This window comes from Lathamus discolor, chromosome 7, assembly GCF_037157495.1.
Source record: "Lathamus discolor isolate bLatDis1 chromosome 7, bLatDis1.hap1, whole genome shotgun sequence".
Lineage (NCBI taxonomy): Eukaryota > Metazoa > Chordata > Aves > Psittaciformes > Psittacidae > Lathamus > Lathamus discolor.
In genome coordinates, this window is record NC_088890.1 from 9,813,097 (window position 1) to 9,832,475 (window position 19,379).

Here is a 19,379-nt window from a genome sequence, read left to right on the forward strand (position 1 = left end):
GGACCTGTCACAAGGGTCACAAACCCAGCTGACACTTTAATTTGCAGTTGCGCCCTCAGACCAAGCCTGAAATAGAGTTCAGAGTTGTGGCAAGTTTGGTCAATGTGGTTTTTAACCACAGGCTGCTGAAGACTCAAAGAACATACACCCTCCTGCAAGAGTTCATTTCACACACAGTGATGGGACATGAGGCAGGACTCTGCTTGCTCTGACCCACCATACTCAATGCCAGCAGAGAGCACAAGTACCATTGGAGTAGATCCATGAGTGGGCTGAAGGGTAACCCTACAAGAGCCTCATTCCTCCCTGGCACTGCAGCATGTGTTACTCACTGCTCTGCATCCTCTGAAAGGGCTTTGGGGATCAGCCACTGCAGCCACTGCTCCAGAACGGCTGGTAGAGAAGGGCCCTCCTGCCTCTGCAGAGGCTTCTGGATCCCAAAAGCACTTATTGCACAGCACCTTATTTGGAGACCAGAAACAGCGATGGAGTCACGTCACTACCTCAAGTATGTTTTCTCCTCCTTTTTAGGGAGGGGAGAGGAAAAGCTGGTTTCCAAAAAGTTACTACAACTTCACAACAGCTCTTCAGAGCAGAGGTCCTCATTTTACCTCTCCCAAGCCCTCCCCAGCACCCATGTAAACCTTTCTGTGCAGCCTTTGGAAGGCCATCATGCAATCTTAGCCTTGGATAACCTACCTCAATAAATCACAGTCAGGGCAGAAGAGAGCTTAAGTGAAGCAAAAGGGGCACATGAACACTTTGGGTGGGTTCCTCCAGTTGCAACACATTTTGGAGATTAATAACTCTAACTTTGAGAAAGTCCCTTGAACAAAGAAAGAGGGAAAAGTCATACAAGATTGACATGGGTGGGACCAGTTTGTTCAGCACAGTTGAGGAGTTTAGGGATCTGGATAGATAGCAATTAATTTGCTATCATTACTTAACTATAATAGAGCTAAGCTTATATAATAACAGGGAACTAATTCAAACTTCCTTAAGGATTTTCAATAACTGGAGGGTACAAGTGTTTATATCTAACAGAAGAGGTATCGCAGCAATAGGAACACTGCAAGCTCTGGAAAACTATACCACCATCAGTTAAAGCTAGGAAGCTTTTTACCTGGGCTGCAGCAGAAAATATTTTGCTATTGGGCTTAACTGATTTAACACATCCAAAGGTCCGTGTTTTAGTTAAAAGCGGGAATAAAACCAGACTCTGTGCATACAAAAAGCCTCTTGGTTGCATTTTCCTTCCTATTGTGGGTCCAGCAGGGCAAATTTCCTATAATTGTCGTCTTAGACATGACCATGTGTTGCACCCTACTATCTTATGTATGTCTGAGCATACATGCAATTGCCTCTCTTCTAGGAAGGGAGAGAGGCCATCAGGCTTTTTGACCAAAGCTAGGGAGTTCCAACACTCCCCTCACGTGTAACACCAGCTACTGGCCAGAAAAAGCTTCTCTGGCATGGCCAGGGACACGAACCTCCCCACCACAGAGAGCTGCAAAGCTCATCTGCTGCCAGACAACCTGGGGCTGGTCATCCCATGGAGCCCCATAGAGACCCTGGGCTGACCTGGGGGCTGTGTCCAAAGCTTCCTTCAGAGTACCTCATGTGAAAGACTTATCTCTGCAAAGCCACAGGGCATCAGCAGCACGAACAGAGCCATCACTGAGCCCAAGCCTGGGGCATGAACATTATGAGGCTGCCCTAAACTTAAGGCACAGCAGGACATTTGTGCTAGCAAAAAAACCCCACATCTTATGAGGCTCCCTGCAAATCTTCTACTAACTGGAACTACCATAGTTTTGAGCCCATACTGTTCTTTACACTACTGGGAATCTTAAATAAGGTATGTTTCTAATAGCTATACACAGTAAAGGAGCATCTAAGCAATATTCACACTGAACTAACAAGAAACCCATATGAAATAGTCTCAGTCCTATTTTAATTTCCTAATTCAAGCAGAAAACCAGATGCACTAGCATTAAGCTTCTCAGTTACCTGATCAAGTTACTAAGACTGTTTTCCTTTCAGTGGATCCTACGCTGGCAAAAGGTTCACATTAGGCCGACAAATCTGAACTCGCAGGTGCGTGGTTAAAGGAGGCCCTTTAATCTTTCGGCTAGCATTTGCATATACATTCAAGTGCAAGGGCAATTATCACTAGCACTCCTCAGGGTATCCATAAGCCTGCATCTCAGCAATGCTGGAGCCTGAGCTCTGCATTCACAGGGTACAAGAGAAGAACATGTCAAGAGTCAATCCTCACTTAGGTATAACCTTAACAATGGTCCAAAACTGGACAAACTAAAGTACAAAATCATCAGGTCTGGAGATGATCCCAGGGAAGTGGATTTTTCTTTTCACTTTGTCAGTGTCAGCACTACGGACACTGATACAAGAGAGCAGAGGGGCCACAGCAGCAGAACTGCTGCTCCGGGAGCACATCAACTTGTCCAACAGTTTTACATCTTGGGTATTACATTAGTTCTCCACTCCTGCTGATGACCAAACATCCTCCTTGACAATAATTGATGTCCAGTGAGGTTCAGGTGTGCTCAGGAGTCAACTCCCAGCACTAGCAGAGAAAACTGTCCAAAGCATACCTTGGACCAGCAGAAGGGCAGGCAGGAGGGTTTGCCTCAACAGGGAGGCTCTGGGCTCTGCTAGACAGACCTTTCTGGATTTTAGAAGGGACTCCTTGACAGCATCTGCAAATGGAATAGATCTCTGGAAGTGCAAACAACTACTCTTAATACACACACTTGCTACTATAATTTTGACTGAGAACAGTGAAGGATTGTTTTTTTCTTCCAATTTTCATAGACAGAAAGCATCTATTGTAATCATGACCTGAAAGCAATTCATTTCCCTGCCAGATTCTGAGCAAGCAGTTATCTAAATTATCACACTTACATCAAAAAAATCACTAACAAAAGACTGTCTTTCATCTCAAATTCTCCCCATAGGATGTAAGTCCCCAACAAATGAGTTGGTCTCATCCAGAATACTGGAAGCACTTACTGATACTAAACTTTGCAGAGTGAGAAGTTTTCTGCCTCTTATTCTAGCAACATAAAGACCAGGAAAAGGCACCAGTATCTGAGAGAACTATTTCAACAGAGCTGCCAGATCTCAACCTATAGGATGAGAGATACAACAGAACCAGAGCCTCTGCAAATAACTCGCTCTTCCAAGAGCGCATAGTTGGCAGCATTCCTTTCGCCACTAACAATGTGTGAATTAATGATAAGAGAAGGGCAAACTGGAAAGTAAGATAAATAGATTCTTCCACAAGCAAGACAGTGTTTCAGACACTTGGTCTTAATTATAAAACCAAGTCAAGCTGTGAGTAGGTGTATGGAATGGGAAGAACCCACCCAAATTTAATTAAGCAGCAGCTGTGCTGGATTCCAGAGTGCTCAGGTAAGTGTCTCATCGTAATCCCCAGTTACCTTCACTTTGTCCTTCCCACCTTGAGCACACGGAGAAGATGCTGACCTTCCATCAAGAATGGGGGTCTGTGGATACACTCACACGTTGCACTTCAGGAGCTGCTTCTATCGAGTTTCCGTGTAACATGATTGATTTAGTCCTCCTAAATACCTTCTCACCTCTACTATTCACATTTCGCAGCAGCGATCAAGACACAAGAGAGGTAAAGACATGCCAAGGGCACAAAGGCGTTTCACAGCAGAGCAAAGGGCAGAAGCATGCCTGGACCACCCATCCCTCTCCTCTGCCCCATCCTTCCTGCACTGCAGCCTCACTGTATCAGCTCCAGCGTTTCTATAGGGTCTGGTCACTATCATAAACCATTCCAAATATCTCAAAAGGCCCATCCAGCTGTATAAGAATGACAAAAAAAGATAGCTTGGGCATGAAGCATTTAACAGGCAAGGTATAGTGAATTCGCAGCTCTGACAGCTACTGAGAAGTTACTCAGCCTCTGGGGTACAGGTCTCTGTTCCCACCCTAAATGTCTAGATCCAAGGCAGCTACTTTAAGCTAGGAGAAATACTGATCAGTTATTATATCCTGATACTCTGGATTAAGACACATGACTGACAGGAGCCAGCTAGCTGCCCTTCTGCAGACTCCCTGCTGTAGCTGGCACTTGCAAGATGCTTCTTTAGTAGTCCAAGCAGACTTGGCAGCACGTGTGATGGGAACACAGGGGATACTTTTCCACACCCTGAAGCTTTGTAATTTTGACAGAAGCTGCCTTCTTATAGAGAGTGAATAAAATAAAGAGGTGGTTCTGAGCGACACATTTCCAGGTCTTCAGAAAAAGTAAATCAATAAGTTCAAGTTAATTTTGTGGCTGTTGATGCCCTGAACCCTTCTGCAGATGCTGAAGGGCTGCGCCACCTCAACTACTGCTAAGGGATAGGCAACCAGCCACAAAGCTTCTGGGCAAATTCGTTTCCCTGTGTTCCTCTGATAAAACGGGTTTTTCATCCTATGTCAGGTTCCTTCCCATTGAAACATTATCTGGAATGATTTTCCAAGGACTGTGTAAAATAACAGAACTTAACCTGTTTTCTTAGTAGGTAAGGCAATAAACCTCCACCATTTAAAGCTTCCAACAGATACATACAACTGTGCTAGAAATTAATAATGATATTTGCACAGCAGTTTGTATAAAACAGTCACCCAGCTGCTTTAATGCTTCAGTGTTTCTCTTTAATGCAACTTTAGCATTGCAGGCACAAGCAGAAGCTACTTTCCTAGAAGTATGTATTTTTACTTGTCTAAAAGCACAGCTAACAGCATCTACAATTAAGTACTAGCAGAAAAACATCTTCCATCTTCCTTATTTCCTACTACTCAACCATCCCCTCCATTTCCCAAGTGTTTTTGACTTAAGTGAGACAGCTGGCCCATGCTCCTGTCCACTAGTGCCTATTTGAATCCACTGGGATCACTCAGTCTCTTGTGCTGAGGAAGAGACAGCTTTCCTTTCCCTTACCCCTCTGGCTGATTCTAAAGAGCCACCTCTGATTCAGGTGCACCATTCCTGAACAGGTTTGAGATATTGCACACAGTGAGCTAAGCATTAACAATTTACAATACCTTATCTGCCAGTAACTAGTCAAAGCTGCTCTTTGTTTCAGTTGCATCAACTGCTTTTAATGCTTTAACTCATGAGCAGGGACACTGACGGGGAGTTCAAAGCCAGCACACCCAGAAAGGAGAGAGTACCCATTGCAGAAGGAAATAACAGCTCTAGAGCAGCTTGGAGGCTTTTAGTAACTGAAGAGATGGAGTCAAAGGGAGTCAAAGGGCTTGGAGTAGGTGAGATGGTAAAAGTATGAGGAATCACCAGCACCAGGAAACTCTTGTTCTGCCAAAAACTGCGAATAGCTGCCCTGAAATCTTTCCCTTTCTCTGAGCCCCGTCTTTAAATGGGGCATCGAGCTAGGACATCTTAATACCTCTTTTCCTGAATGGCTGAAATACAATATTTCCTTTGAAAACAATAAAAAGTTCTCAACCTAAACAAATACTCGAGACAGAGCCCCACTACAGGACAAGAGGGATTTTGTAACTTGTAAATTGTATTTTATGGGGCTGAACTTAGCTCTGAGTCCAAGTCCCAAATAAGCTCTTTAACCCATGTGCTGCTTTATGATTTCATATCTATAAATACTTGTTCAGTGCTAAGCGGGTTTCTTCATTAAGATCAACATCTGTTTCCCCATGACAGCTGCAGCGGCACTTCCTCCCTTGGGCTCCAACACAAGGGCACTGTTCTTGGGCAGGGTTTCAGCCCCACAGCTCTCAGAGGGCACACCGGGTGATAACACCCATCTCCCCAGCCATCAGCCAGGTAAAACCCAGCACAGGGACCAAACCCCTTGTCCATCAAGAAGATGATTTACAGGGAAGGCATCACCTTTTCATAATGAACCTGAGCTTCTGCTAGTGGAGACTATAACCAGAAAGCATGAATATGAAAGAAGTCTACAAGGGATGAATAACATTTAGTGGTCTAATTAACAGTTACGAGATCCAACTTTCAACAGCAGAGGTGAAACTGCTTGTACCATTACTGACAGCATTTATACAAACAAGCCCTAGCACATTTAAACGACTAAAAAAATGGCTTTGTGGGCACTCATTGCAGTTTACAGCACTTGTTATCTTTATCACTGTGTGCCTGAATGGCCTAGAAGTCATTTTGGACAGAATAGAGGTCTCTCAGATGTGGCCTGCAGAAGATGATTTCTGGGCATAGCCCCCATTATTTAGGGCTACCTTTCTCTGTGATGCCAGCCACCTGCCCAAGCACTCTCCACTCCAAGGTGAAATCACAGGTAGGGATTCAGGCAAAGTGCCCTGCACACCTTGAACAAGGGACACAGTTTATGAAAAAACAGAAGTTGCGTCTCCAGTGCATTCAAGTATTTTTAAGAGCTCTACACTTTTGGACTCTAAAACAGCAAGTTCCTAATTCTTAATAGTGTTCCCATGCACATCTACAGATACATATGTAGAGGAGTCTTCAAGTGTCCAGACACTTTGCTGATGGAGAAGGGAGGCTTCTGCCTCCCCCCACATCACCCAGACTCCTGCACGCACTGGGACCAATTTATCACACCAGCAGCAATGCCTTTTTCCTGTCCTACAGTCTGCTTCAGATGTCTGCAAAAGCCCCTTGCTAAAGAACTGCAGAAAGAAAAAGTTCAAGAACCAAAATTTGTATTAACTGAGTAAACTTTACCTTGGCTTTGAGCAGTGTTTTTAGCTTAGTGGGTTATTTTCCTCTCCTGACAAAAATGGACTGAGTTTAGTGAGAACAGTACACAAATCCTGCCGCCTGCATGGTCCAGCTGAACCAGCTCCAGTAACACACGAAATGCCAGCCATCACGCTTTATCTTTGTTTCACGTTTTAACTCTCCATTTAGAATTTAATCTAAACAACCCATTTGCCAAACAGAATGCCGGCCCGCTCATGCTGTTTTAATTTCCTCAGAAAGAATCCCATAATACGCTAGGCAAGACATCAACAATAATTAAACCCAACAGTGATTGAAAATCGAATTTTCAGGGCCTTGCAACAGGCCCTAATGAGTTCCAGACTTGCCTTCCTTGACTTGCTCAAACTGGTTGCACGGCACTGCCAAGCCAAATTAAAATCTGACAGCATTCCACCCTATGCCCAGAAAAAGTGCCCTTCTCATGATTCAGGAAATTAAACAGCCGTCTACTGCAAAGAGGTCCATTCGTCTTTGGACATGCATTATTTAGACAGTGATCCAGGGTCTGTATTTTTCTATCTTTATTATGTCATTCATATCCTTTTTGAAAGGCAATCTAGATGGGACTTTTCCTTTTTGAATACTGACATGCCAGTTTCACTCGGGTAACAGGAGACAGGTAGCTCATCAGAAGGATTATGTGGACGAAGGGCATCACGTGCTCTTTGTCCCGCACCAGTGCCTTGAGTAGATCTCACAGCAGAACTACACCCTTCCGCTTCAGACAGTCTGTATGGCACAGATTTAAGTGAAATTAATAACAGCGTCCTGTTCTTTGCGCTTCCACCAAGGGGAGCCAAGGATCCTGCCACATGTTTCACAAAGGCTCCAGTGGTTTCTGCACTCACAAGTCTCTCATGGTGCACTGTAAGCCCCTTTTGTATCACTGTGCAGCCTCACTGCTCCATCCCCTGTGGGTGATGTTCAAGAACCTCCCGGCAGACAGGTTCAGCGCAGTGGCAGCTTTACTAGGGCATAGTTAAGCTCAACAGCACAGATTTCTTCTGTGAGAAAGAAGGGAGACCTTGCTGCCCATGCCTAGTCCTGCTCCCTTACAAGGTACCCCCACCCTGGGGCTGCTGGCAGGGCTTTGTGCTACTCCAACCCTCCAAACCCCATGAGCAGCACTCTAGGCAAGGCAGGAATCAGGCTGCTGTTTGCCTGACAAAACTAGACTGACCAGCACAGAGGGGCAGTTACCCATGAGAAAAGGTCAGTTTTCATGCTTACAGGATCAATCTCCACCCAGAGCCTGGTGATAACTTCCCCAGGGGCATCTGAAGATGTCCTCCCCCTCCATAGAAACTGCAGCAACCAGCACCCTACGGACATGCCTAAAAGGTTACCAGCCACAGGGATCCTCTGGCAGAGGACATGTTGCTCAGTCTCTAGGGATGACACACCAGAGATCTCCCCAGCAGGTCCTCACCAAGCAGGGGAGATGGGCACAAAGAGGGATGGAAGGAAGGAAGGTGGAACCCCTCAATCCCACCTCACAGCACTAGATATTTCAGGCAGGACACAGAGCAGGAGCATTGTGCTGCAGAGGATAGTGCATTGCACAGCCCCAGCCACCCAGATTGCAATGCAAACACAAGCCCTGCTGCCAGACACTAACATTTGCCCGGGACAGCCTGTAAGGAGCATCCTGTTTTCCACAGAACTCATCAAATAGTTTTTCTTCAGATCCAGCAGTTGCACAGCTCAGACCCAGTAGGATGGAGGGAGCTACACCTCAACGGCAGACAAGCTGAGCTTCCCATCATGACAGTCCCAGAGGGAAGTCCCAGGACAGCATTGGCAAGAAACATCTCAATAAGCTCCCAGCACATAGTGCCATCCAGCACCAGAAAGGTCCCGGCAGAGCCACAGAGAACAGTCTCAGGGCATGGCACATGGTACTAGGCAGTCAGGGCCATCTGGCATCAGAGATGGGATTACAACAATGTTGAAACCGAGAAGTGCTGACATTAAGTGTTTAACTCATCTCCTAATTATGCAGTGACAAAGGTACAGCAAGTAAGGTCACAGGAGCAGCTGCTCCCTGACAACCCATTCCACACAGATTTTTATTTAGCAATTAAAATCCCTTCCATTCAGCTATGCCAAGAGGGCCTTTTAGTTATTCTGGTTCTTTTGCTCATCAAAAGACACCGTAGCCAAGGCCCACGATATCCCAGGCAAGCCTCTGACAGCCAGAGCATAAGGATCAAAGGCTTTCCAGCCGGTCTAAAGGGAGACCAGCAACTCCTTCCAAGGATACAGGCTCAGAAGAGCAGTGGTCAGAGCCTCACACAAGTTAGTCTAGACGACAAACAGCCGCTTTTTCAGCAAAAGCTTTGCTGAGGTTGGTTTCTTGTATGGCAATAGGATCAAACCCAGATGCAGTGTGGCTGGGCAGATCCGGAGATGGGTTCTGCCCCCTCCTCCTCGCCCATTGCAGCCGCTGGTACTGCACAGGAGATGCCTGCGGGCGAAGAGATACGGGGGGCGAAGGAAGCGGGGCAGGTAAAACCGGGCAGCCGTGGCGCGCCTTCCCGAGCACGCAACCCCCCCGGCACCGCACAGCCCCGGCGAGGAGGACAGGAGTGGAAGCAGCGCCCCACGGGTCGCCCCGATCCGTCTGCCGGCCTGTCCGCTCCCCGCCCGCCGCCGCGGACCCACCTTCTGCACCCCCGGGCTCAGCTCCATCCCGAACCGCGTCCGCCGCTCGCCCTGGGCGCGCCGCCCGACGGCCGCCTTTCATTGGCGACCGCTGCTGCCCCGAGCCGCCCTCAGCCAATCCGCCGCTGGAGACAAACTTTTCTGCCCAATGGCGTGCGGCGGGGCGGAGCGTGCTGACTAACGCGCGCACGTGTACGCAGCCGAGCTCCTCTGCGCCCCCCATCCCATCCCATCCCATCCCATCCCATCCCATCCCATCCCATCCCATCCCATCCCATCCCATCCCATCCCATCCCATCCCATCCCATCCCATCCCATCCCATCCCCCCCAGTTCCCCAAAGGAGCGCCCGGGGCTTAATTAAAAAAAAAAAAAAAAAAGTAGGGCAAAGAGAAAAAGACAAAATCAAAGTGTTTTTAAGAGGTTCCACCCGAAGCTATGCGGGATATGTGGGGGAGGTTGGATGGAGCTGGGTACCTGGGAATCTGGCCGATCTCAAGGCAAGTCTCTGTTCATGGCGGGGCTGGAGCTGTCCCTCTGTCCTGGTGTCCCTCTGCCCTGCCATCCCAGGCTCTGACATCAAGCACAGGGAAATGGATTTCCTAAATCAGACAGGAAAATGCTGGGAAAATGTTTATCACAGAAGACAGATGAGGAAGGTTTTTTCAAAAGAAACTCTCCAAAACCGTGTTCCTTATGTTATTTCAATATGTCAAGCGTTGAACGACAATCTATTATTGCTTTTGGGAGCTTTGCTTTCACATGAAATGACAAAGTCTTCATTACAGCTTTCAACAAACATTCCTGCCTTGGCCAGGAGGCCCAGCACAAAGCCCCTTTGTGCAGGTGAGGGTGAGAGGGCTCTGTGTGCTCCTGCTCTCAGCTCCCTTCCCTGGTTTCTCCCTTTCCGCTGTCTCCCGCTGTTCTCCTTCCTCTTCATGCCTGAGTCCAGGAAAAGCCCATGCTGAAAGAACAGAACTCAGGACCCAGCTGCCTGCTTATGCTCTGTGATCAACACAGAGCTACCAGGAGCAAGAATGCAAACACAGCCCAGGGCTGAACTGTCTGGTTACAACTGTCATTTGAGGAGAAAAAAAGAAATCCTAAACTCTTGTGTTGATTTAATATCTCACATGTCAGTATGTTTTCCCAAGATTTCTTGCATACGTTCCTGCAGAGAAAGGAAACAGATATCCCAGTCTCCTCTGTATTCAGTTTCTGAGGGAACTTCACGATTAATTGTGTCCCTTTCCCTCTTTGTCACTCGTGACCCTGGCAGGATTTATTAGTGCTCACATTGCATTTTGTTCCCCAGCACCTGGATATGCTTTTCAAAAATCACATAATCATAGACTGGTTTGGGCTGGAAAAGGGACCATAAAGATCATCTACTTCCAACCTTCCTGCCACAGGCAGGGACAAAAAGAAGGAACACAGTTTACAGCAGCTGTGTGGAAAGGAAAATGAGTGAATGGCAGCAAAGGCTGGTACCTCACCGGAAGAGATGGGAATGCAATGAAGGTGCCTGCGTTTCCCTTCCTGTGCTCCAGCCGTGCTCTGCTTTGCTTCTTACAATGTCTCTCAGTCTGCAGAAGGAGAAAAGGGCTTTCTGTTGCTTTCTAGCCATGGGATGGGTTACCTGGGTCTGTGCAGAGAGGGCTAAATCTGCCTCATGGGGAACGGGGTGCCCACTGAGGTCTAAATTCTCCGGTCCTGCCTCAAACCCACCTAGGGACACTGGCAATGCTATTCCACAGCTGGTGAGCACGGGGCTTTCCTCCACAGCCATGCACAGCGCTGGGTACTCTCCCGCTCCAGCACAGGACAGAACGGCTGATGCCTCCCAGGATCCAACCCAGGGAGAAGGGATTCACTCTGTTCAAGAGAAGCAATTGGGATGGAGCTGCGTAGGAGATGCTGGCCTGACAGAACAAGCAGGACAAAGGCATGAGGGGCTAGCAACCCCCTGGGATTGGGAATATGCTCTGACACACAGCGATGATGTCTGTGGCTTTTTTAGAAGTATTTTAACATCTTCAAAAAATCTGGGTTAAAAAGCAATGGCAGAAGAGAAATTCTGGAGCGATAAAATCCCTCTGGAGAGGGCGTTTGAACCTGACCTTCCAGAGGCATTTTGGGAGCGAGTAGAGGGAACATCACCAGGGATATTGTTTTTCAGACCCATGCTGCTTTTCAAACCTTGGCAGCCATAAGAAACATTTGAAATGGCAATGAGGTGACATTAGCTCCCTTTCCCAATGCACACAGCAACCTGGGAAATAGGCAAAGACGTACAAAGGGATTTCTGGGAGCCACGAGGCATGGGGTGAGAGGCCAGGACAACACAGGGAGTGCTGGCATTGCCCCCCTGCCACATGGCCCCAGGGAGAACTGCTGCCGGTCCCTATCAGCTCCCGTCCTCATTCACAGCAGGAAGACACACTCCAACCAGCATGGAGGGAAAGTGATCCATTTGTGAGAGGCAAATCTGTGTCGTATGGAGATGTTACATGTAAAAGTGCTGGGTTTGGGGGATTTTAGTTTCTTGGGTTCAGTTTTAAATAGCAGCTGTAAAGCTGTGCACCAGCAGGCTCCGGGTGCCAGGGTAGTGACCAGGCTCTCCCCACGTAGCAAAGGCTTTCCGTCAGCATGGAAACAATGCTTGACACAGTGTGTAATCAGAATCATAGAATCATAGAATGGGTTGGAAAGGAACTGAAGGATCATCCAGTTCCAGGGATACCTTCCACTAGACCAGGTTGCTCAAAGCCCTGTCCAACCCGGCCTTGAACACTGCCAAGGATGGAGCAGCCACAGCTCCTCTGGGCACCCTGTGCCAGCACCTCAGCACCCTCACAGGGAAGAACTTCTGCCTTTTATCTAAGCTAAATCTATTCTCTTTCAGTTTAAAGCCATTCTCTCTTTTTCTGTCATTGCACACCCTTGTAAAGAGTCCCATTAGGCTCTATGATTTCTTAATACTGGAAGACAATAAAACCATGATCAGAATATGATATAAAAACACCCTGGATGTTTCTGTTTGCATCTGGAATTGCTGTAGTTCATGCTAACCCAATGAAATCATGGCAAGTGATAGCTAATCGTAGCCAGAGCAAAAAGCTAAATCAAGGGCAGATTATTTCTCACGTTTGGTTCTAAACATGAGAAATACGGTTCTAAACCCCCTTGAGAAGCTCCTGATGGTGGGTGCTTTCAGACTTGGGAAACGCAGCCAAGCCGGATGGGGACTATTTTAGTTTATAGATTTCGGAACAACTCAGCCTGTCATCAGGAATAGACAACCATAGAAGCTATCATTGAGAAGGAGATCTGCTCCGGCATCACGACAGGTTGCGATACAGAGCAACATGCAGTCAGGGAGAGGCAAAGGCAAGCTGAAGACTGCTCTGAGGAGGACCCGGCCTCTCACACTGTGCCTCGGGAAGGATGCCAGCACCAGTTATCACTGACAGCCTCTGAATAATGAGTCTGCGCTATACTTAGCTCTTTGCTAGGAAGAGACAAAATCATCCTATGACTAAACACAGCTAAATCTCTGCAGTAGTCATTCCCCATAAATTGCCAGCGAATGGACAAAGGGGAAAGATGCTCAATTATGAGAAACAGAAATTTCAGCTTCCTGTTGATTCACCAGCCACTTTTGTCAGGGCAAAACTATCCCCACTGAGGTGTCACCAGACTACTGCATCCTGAAGTGCACTCAGGGGTCAGCTAAGCTCTGAAGGCAGAAGCGTATCTTGAACAAGAAAATAGTTGCTAGCTTATATAATGGCAGCAAAAGGCTGGCATTAGTAATAATTTCTGAAACAGAGCTCCTTGCTTCTTCTGACAAGATGCTGAGAGTGAATCCAGACTTCCCGTCTCTTTTGGGTTGGTCTTTATTGGCCTGCAAGGTCAGGAGTTTATTGAAGCCACTGAGGACAGGGGAGGAAAAGACATATTAGGTCATCTGTGGAGGGCTGTCTCTCCTTGGGCATCATTCTCTGTGATTTAGAGCGACCTAAGCAATACCCATTTCTTAGGTCAGAATCTGAACTTTCTAAGATGGATTTTGCAAGGTCTAATTCAGTTGAGTTTGCAGCTTTATTCCTCATTTATATTCCTGCCACTCGTATTGTTTCATCCGTGGCTTTGAAGAATGGAGCAAGTGGTTTTCCAGCCCTTCCGACTTCGAATCTGGGGGATGCAGGCCAAATCATCCCTGCCCCTTCCCAAACCACACACGCTCTCACCAGATGCTCCACTCAGCAGAGAGGAGCAGGTTGCCAAGCCTGGATCTCCAGTTTTAATCCTGATTCAGTTTTAATCCTTGATCCAGTGTGCATCAGACCTGCACCTCCAGGTGGAGAGCCTGGCTCAAGGCTTTATCCTCCTGCAGCAGAGGCCCACAAAAAGGTGGGAAGAAGAGGATGAAAAAGGAGAGGATCCCATCAGGTGCTGAGGGGTAGACAGGCATCATCTCCTTGCTCAGGCATCTCAGGGCAACAGGGTGAGTCTCAGGGGAGGCGAATGGGTGACATGGAGCAAGGTCAGCTTGAAGCCACGTGGCTGGGGAGTAGGGTTTAGGCTGCGGGGTCGGGGTTTAGGAGGCAGAGCAGATGGACAAGGCTGAAGTCCTGCTGCAGGAGAAAGGTAGTGCTGGAGGAGCACAAAGATCTTCTTAGGAATGTCTTCATTTCTTCAGGAATCCCACATAGAGGAAAGGGCCAAATTTCTGCCTGGAACTGATGCTGAGCTGCTTTGTTCTGGAGAAATAAAAGGCACCGCTGCAGAAAGAGGAATGAAAGCTTGAGCTGAAAGTGAATTTTGCTGATAACCAGAAGGCTGATGCCACTGCGCTGTCAGAGCTGGCCCCATCCTCACACAGCCCTGACCCTGCTCTGGCCAGGGTGGACCCACACTGATACTGTGCATGTAGAACTGCTGCCTGACGTGCTCCTTGACTGATGCAAGTGAAAATTTGGTCCAGAGGCAACAACTGTAAATTTCTCATGCCATGAGCTAGTTGAAGTCCCAGAGAGCACACACTGATGTGCTGGTGTGGACCACCACAGCCCCAGCGACACGGGAGTCTGTGTGAGCTGGCAAAGCCTTTTGCCTCTTTGAGAGCACTCTGTGTGCTGCAGATCAAGCAGCTAATGCTATGGTGAAAGGGATTACTGCAAACTATGCTGTGTTTTCTAGTGAGAGAATTTGCGGTATTACATTCTTGGCTAATTTTCAGCTTTTTTGTACAAACATAAAGGGATAAATGAAGTAGAAAATACTGCTCCGCAGCTGCTTTTGGTTAAGTTTTTGCCCCTCTTCCATGAATGTAGTAGTAGTAAAACTACAGATTTGGTTGAAATATTTCTGAAGAAATTTTGATCTCCTGGACTCTCAATCAGAGCAGAGCAATCAAAGCAAAAGGGCAGGAAAATAGATGGAAGAAACAAATCAGAAAGGCAAACAGATGACAATTAAATCCAGGCAGCTCCTTTTCTATTGATTATTGAATAAAACAAGCCAAATTCCTCTATGGGATGATTTTGCCCGTGGCTGGTTTTAAAGATATATATGATTGCAGTGGTGAAAAAAAAATAAGACTGCATGAAGTCTAAGACATACTTTGTGTCAACATACTATGTTTTTTTCACTGGTTGTGATCAAATGAGTCATCTTGCTTGTAGTCAAAAATAGATCCAGTAATGTAGATTAAAAAAATAAACCAGCAATACATGTGGTTATGAACACAGCTGTTACGATATGGGTTGCCTAATTTGGCTATATTCATGTAAAGTCTTTCTTTCCAAAGCTTTACGCAGTTAGTTTCATCATCAAAGGATTATCTGTAGTGAGTAAAACTCTTAAAGTCATGTATCAGTCTGAGTCTATGAATCCTGTAAGTCTATCCATAAAGTAAGAAATGACAGTGTTTATGAAGAAAATGAATCACACTTTTTGCCATTTTATTTTGAATCAAAGACTTGTTTTCCACTTTTGCCTTGGCCATGCTGCTCAGAGGAAGTTGTTCCCATCTGGATGGACCTGTTGGGAGGTGGCTGCTTGGCACGATCAGCTCAAGCCTCATTAGCATCCCTTGCCCAGGTGGCCATGCTGCCAGGGAAGGAGTGGCTTTGTCCACCTGGTAGGAAGGCAAATCTGGGAAGGGAGGAAACTGAATGAGGCAAAACCTCTTGAGAAAGCTGTGGGCGTACACGAAGAAACTAAGAAATGTCCCAGAAAGGAGGTTTCAGGGCGAAGGGCTGCGTTTAGCTGACGTATGTGGCTGTAGAGGGTCAGTAGATGGATCCAGAGGGCACTGTTCAGGCAAGGCACTTGAGATGATGGGGGTGGTAGGGCAGACAAAGGCCAGCTTTGGAATGACCATGGGAGCCAGTTGTGGTGCTTAAGCTATGGTGAAGCCATCCTGGAGCAGGAACAGTTTAGTTCAGGGTTATAAATCTTTTAGCCTACAAATGGCAGAGATCTCTTGATCCAGCAACGCCAGCTCTTTATTATGCATTCTAAGTACATGCATATAAAGTAGTTGCCTTCAGCTCTGGTCCTGCACCAAGTATCTGTGTCACTGTATGTTTCTGTATCAGGCTGCTGGATTTGTCTTTACATGAGGACTGAAGTGTTAGGGCATTAAGACCCTCACTACCTGAGCGAGAAATCTTAGAACGTTGGACAGAGCTTTGGGTGGCATGGTTTAGTGTGAGGCGGCCCTGCCTATGGCAGGGGGTTGGAACTGGATGATCTTAAGGTCCTTTCCAAACCAAACCATCCTCTAAATCTATGATTCTATGAATACAAAAGTAACAAAAGCAATTTCGCAGATCACTGTAGTTAAGAAATGGAACCATTAACAAAGTAGAACTAACCTTATCTGATGCTTCTAAAGAAGAGTCATTTTATGGATTAAATAAATTTTTCATTGTGACACTGAGAGTCCTCATCCAACTTTCCAAAGGGCACATCTGAAAACAACTCAGGAATCCCAGAAAGAAAAATACTCAAACCCAAAGATTCCTCCTCTTCAAAGTGCCTTCTTAATTGAAACACAGCCCCAAAAGTATCTTTCCCAGCCCAACTTCAAACCCTCTTTTGGAAGAATTTAGGACCAGCCTTTCACAAAACATGCAGTAATGCCCGCTAGCCCTGCCAAGTGCATCCATGCACCCCTAGGATGGACACAGGATGAGGACTTCTCTCAGTATCCTTTATGAGGAGAACACTAATTTTTATGTTCAGGTTGTGCCTATTTTCCCACTTTATTTTTGTGTTGCCACTCGCAGTGTATACCGGAAGGTGCCTCTCTCATTGACTGCCCATGTAATCATAGGCACCAGTTGGAACCATATGCTCCTGTGTGGTAACATGTTGCCATTTAAATCACTACCAGGATGCTTCAGTAACTCCTTTCAAAAGGTTGCCATATCACCACCATTATTCACTGTAGAAGGACCCATTGTAGTTTGGTAGTAGGTGTCCTGTTTTCTTAAATTAATGATATACTGCAGAACTGCTAGCATGTATTTAAGTTGCCATTTACTACAGTAATAAATATTAATCAGCCTCTAAAAGAAGAAATGTGCCATTGTTGGAAGGAAGTAAAAGAACATTTTATGTTACCCTGGGCTGTCTTGTTTCTGCAGGGACAGAAGAAAAATGGTGTTTATCATTTGGTATTTCAACAGAAAAACACTGTAGGGCCTTTCAAAATCCATCTAGCTTAACTGGTTGCTCCCAAGTTCAAAAAACAGCTATGGATTTAAAAGAAAGTATTTATTTCCCTATAGTTTAGCTACAGTTTATCAAATGTTCTTGCAAGCTGAGACCACGCAGCGCTTAAAAAATGAAAGGCATCTCTGTACCATACGGGCTGTTTCCGAGCAGTGGCAGACAAAATCACAAATGTAATATTTTCCATTATTTAATGAAATGGTTGTAAGGGCACCTAGCATCACCAAAGGATTCTGATCCAAGTATGAGTGTACATGCCTAAAACATGAGCCTAGCTCCAAAATGCAAACTCTGCCTTGCAAAGAGACTTTCACAAGCCTGTTCACTAGGATGGCCCCACGTAATCAGCTCTGAGTCCATCTCTGCCCTCACGTTGCTGATTACTGCATCTGTGCAGTGGTGTGGGCTCTGGTAGCTCTCCCAGCCCCAGCAGAGCTCAGACTGCTGCACTACAGGCTTTTCTCCACTTCACAGCCCTACGAGCCCCTGTTGTTATCTCTTCTTTTTGTTCTCCAGGTGTGGATGCCAATAAAAATGTACTCGACTGTAAAAATGTGCTGGACTGTAACTACGTGTTTGCACAGTCACACTCAACAGCTCCAGAGAGTCAGTTAAATAATCCTCTTGTTACGCTTGGATGGTCTGAAGACAGGAGGCAGAAAGGTTTGCAGGGAAAGTAAAACCTCTCCAGACCCACTGATAGAATTGGAACCTGTGGTGTGGGTAGAGTTGGGGTCTGATGGGGTCTGTCAGTTCAAAAGCTTTGGCTCCTTTTTCCAAGTGTATCAAGTCACATAATAAAAGATAGTATCCCTTACCTTACCCAGATTTTGTCCCGTAAGGTTGAAGGACAAGGAACTTCACAAGACCTGCTTACATGAACAGGGCAATTCTGCACCAGAGCCACAAAGGTTCATCCCTGTGCTGTAGCCACAAAATGATCTTTTCCTTTGGAGAGGTTTTTGTACTTCTGTCAGTAAGAAGTCCACCTGTTAACCAATAAAGTCCTTTGTTTAATTAATGTTTAACCAAAAATGACTGAGACTTCGGACCGTACCTAGAAATGTGACACACTGTAATCTCTGTGTCAACCCACGACACAGGTTAATGGGATGGTTTAGGCAATCTTAGGTTTTGAAAGGGATCTGCTATGACTGGAAGGGAAGGCATGGGCTGTTTTCACCTCTTCTTTGTCCTGGTTTGCAGTTCAGAATCAACTTGTCAGTATGAATTTCTTCTTCTTTTTCAAAGTAACGGCTATAGGAGCTATTTTTGTGGCACCCTGAGCACATGGGGGTGAACTTTATGAAGGGGGAACTTTAAGAAGCTGGGGGCTGAATGCCATGTGCACACCTACTGCCTCATCAGGCAACTGAAGTGCCTTTCCAAACCTGGCTCAAGCGAAAAAAGGAGCAGCTTGGACTAGCAGCTCTTTTTACCATGAACAGTGAATTTCCTTTCTTTTTCACTTTCATTTCAGTTCAGATCATTCATTTCTGTTAACACAGTGTAGGATTTATGGCTGTGATTTAGTAGGTACGAGTTACCTATTCCTGTCTTAAACATGTTTCCAGAATTCTGGCATCCTACCCCCTCTGACATTACATGGACATTCCCTTATTTATCTCCATTTCTCCATTAGTTTTGTGTTAATCTTGTTTATTACCTCGTTTTTACTCTTCAAAACCTCATTCATCTTGCAGAGGCTCCCACTCAGATGCTGTCTGCTAATTTGATTTAAGGAGCTGTAACTCTTCTGACCTGTCATTGAAAATATGCCCTCCTTTAGCTCAGAGCTGCTTTAAGGAGCTCACAGTCTGAATCAGCATCAAGACAGAGGGGTTATTAAAACACATCTCTGTCTAAAGACTCAGGATGGGAGAGTAGCACATCTGAAAATGACACTTCCCAACAAAGGCCCTCATGTTTTTAGTCAAGTTTGATCTGCTTGCTGCTGCAGGGGGGTACTAGCACCAGGGTCAGACACTCCTATCCTGCTCTTGTAGCAGGGGCCACACATACTCAGAAACCTGCAGGAGGGGGAAAGTGAAACATGAGATTTTTCAGCTCCCAGCTGACATGTGGGGACACTGTAAAACCATTATTCCCCATCAACACATTCATCTCCATCTGTCTAGATTGGGTGATACGTGGCCAGAGCATAGGCACACACTGGAGTGAACGCTGGAAGA

The 19,379-nt window shown here is 46.3% G+C and overlaps 1 protein-coding gene across 3 annotated transcripts in view; it reads right to left on the reverse strand.

The window, feature by feature from the left end:
* Window positions 1-18,118, reverse strand: part of LMCD1 (LIM and cysteine rich domains 1) — a 38,154-nt gene extending 20,036 nt beyond the window's left edge. Inside the window, exons 1-3 of one of the 3 annotated variants that reach the window (XM_065687036.1) lie at window positions 18,006-18,118; window positions 10,935-11,024; window positions 9,916-10,011 (exon numbers count right to left, since the gene is read on the reverse strand). Coding sequence is in view for 1 of the 3 variants with exons in the window: in XM_065687035.1 (XP_065543107.1) it covers window positions 9,440-9,466 (27 nt within the window). In the remaining 2 variants the exon portion in view is untranslated. Of the gene's footprint in view, window positions 1-9,439; window positions 9,543-9,915; window positions 10,012-10,934; window positions 11,025-18,005 lie in introns of those variants that run through there. The other 2 variants (XM_065687037.1, XM_065687035.1) reach the window with 2 other exon arrangements.
* Between the last annotated feature and the right edge of the window lie 1,261 nt (window positions 18,119-19,379).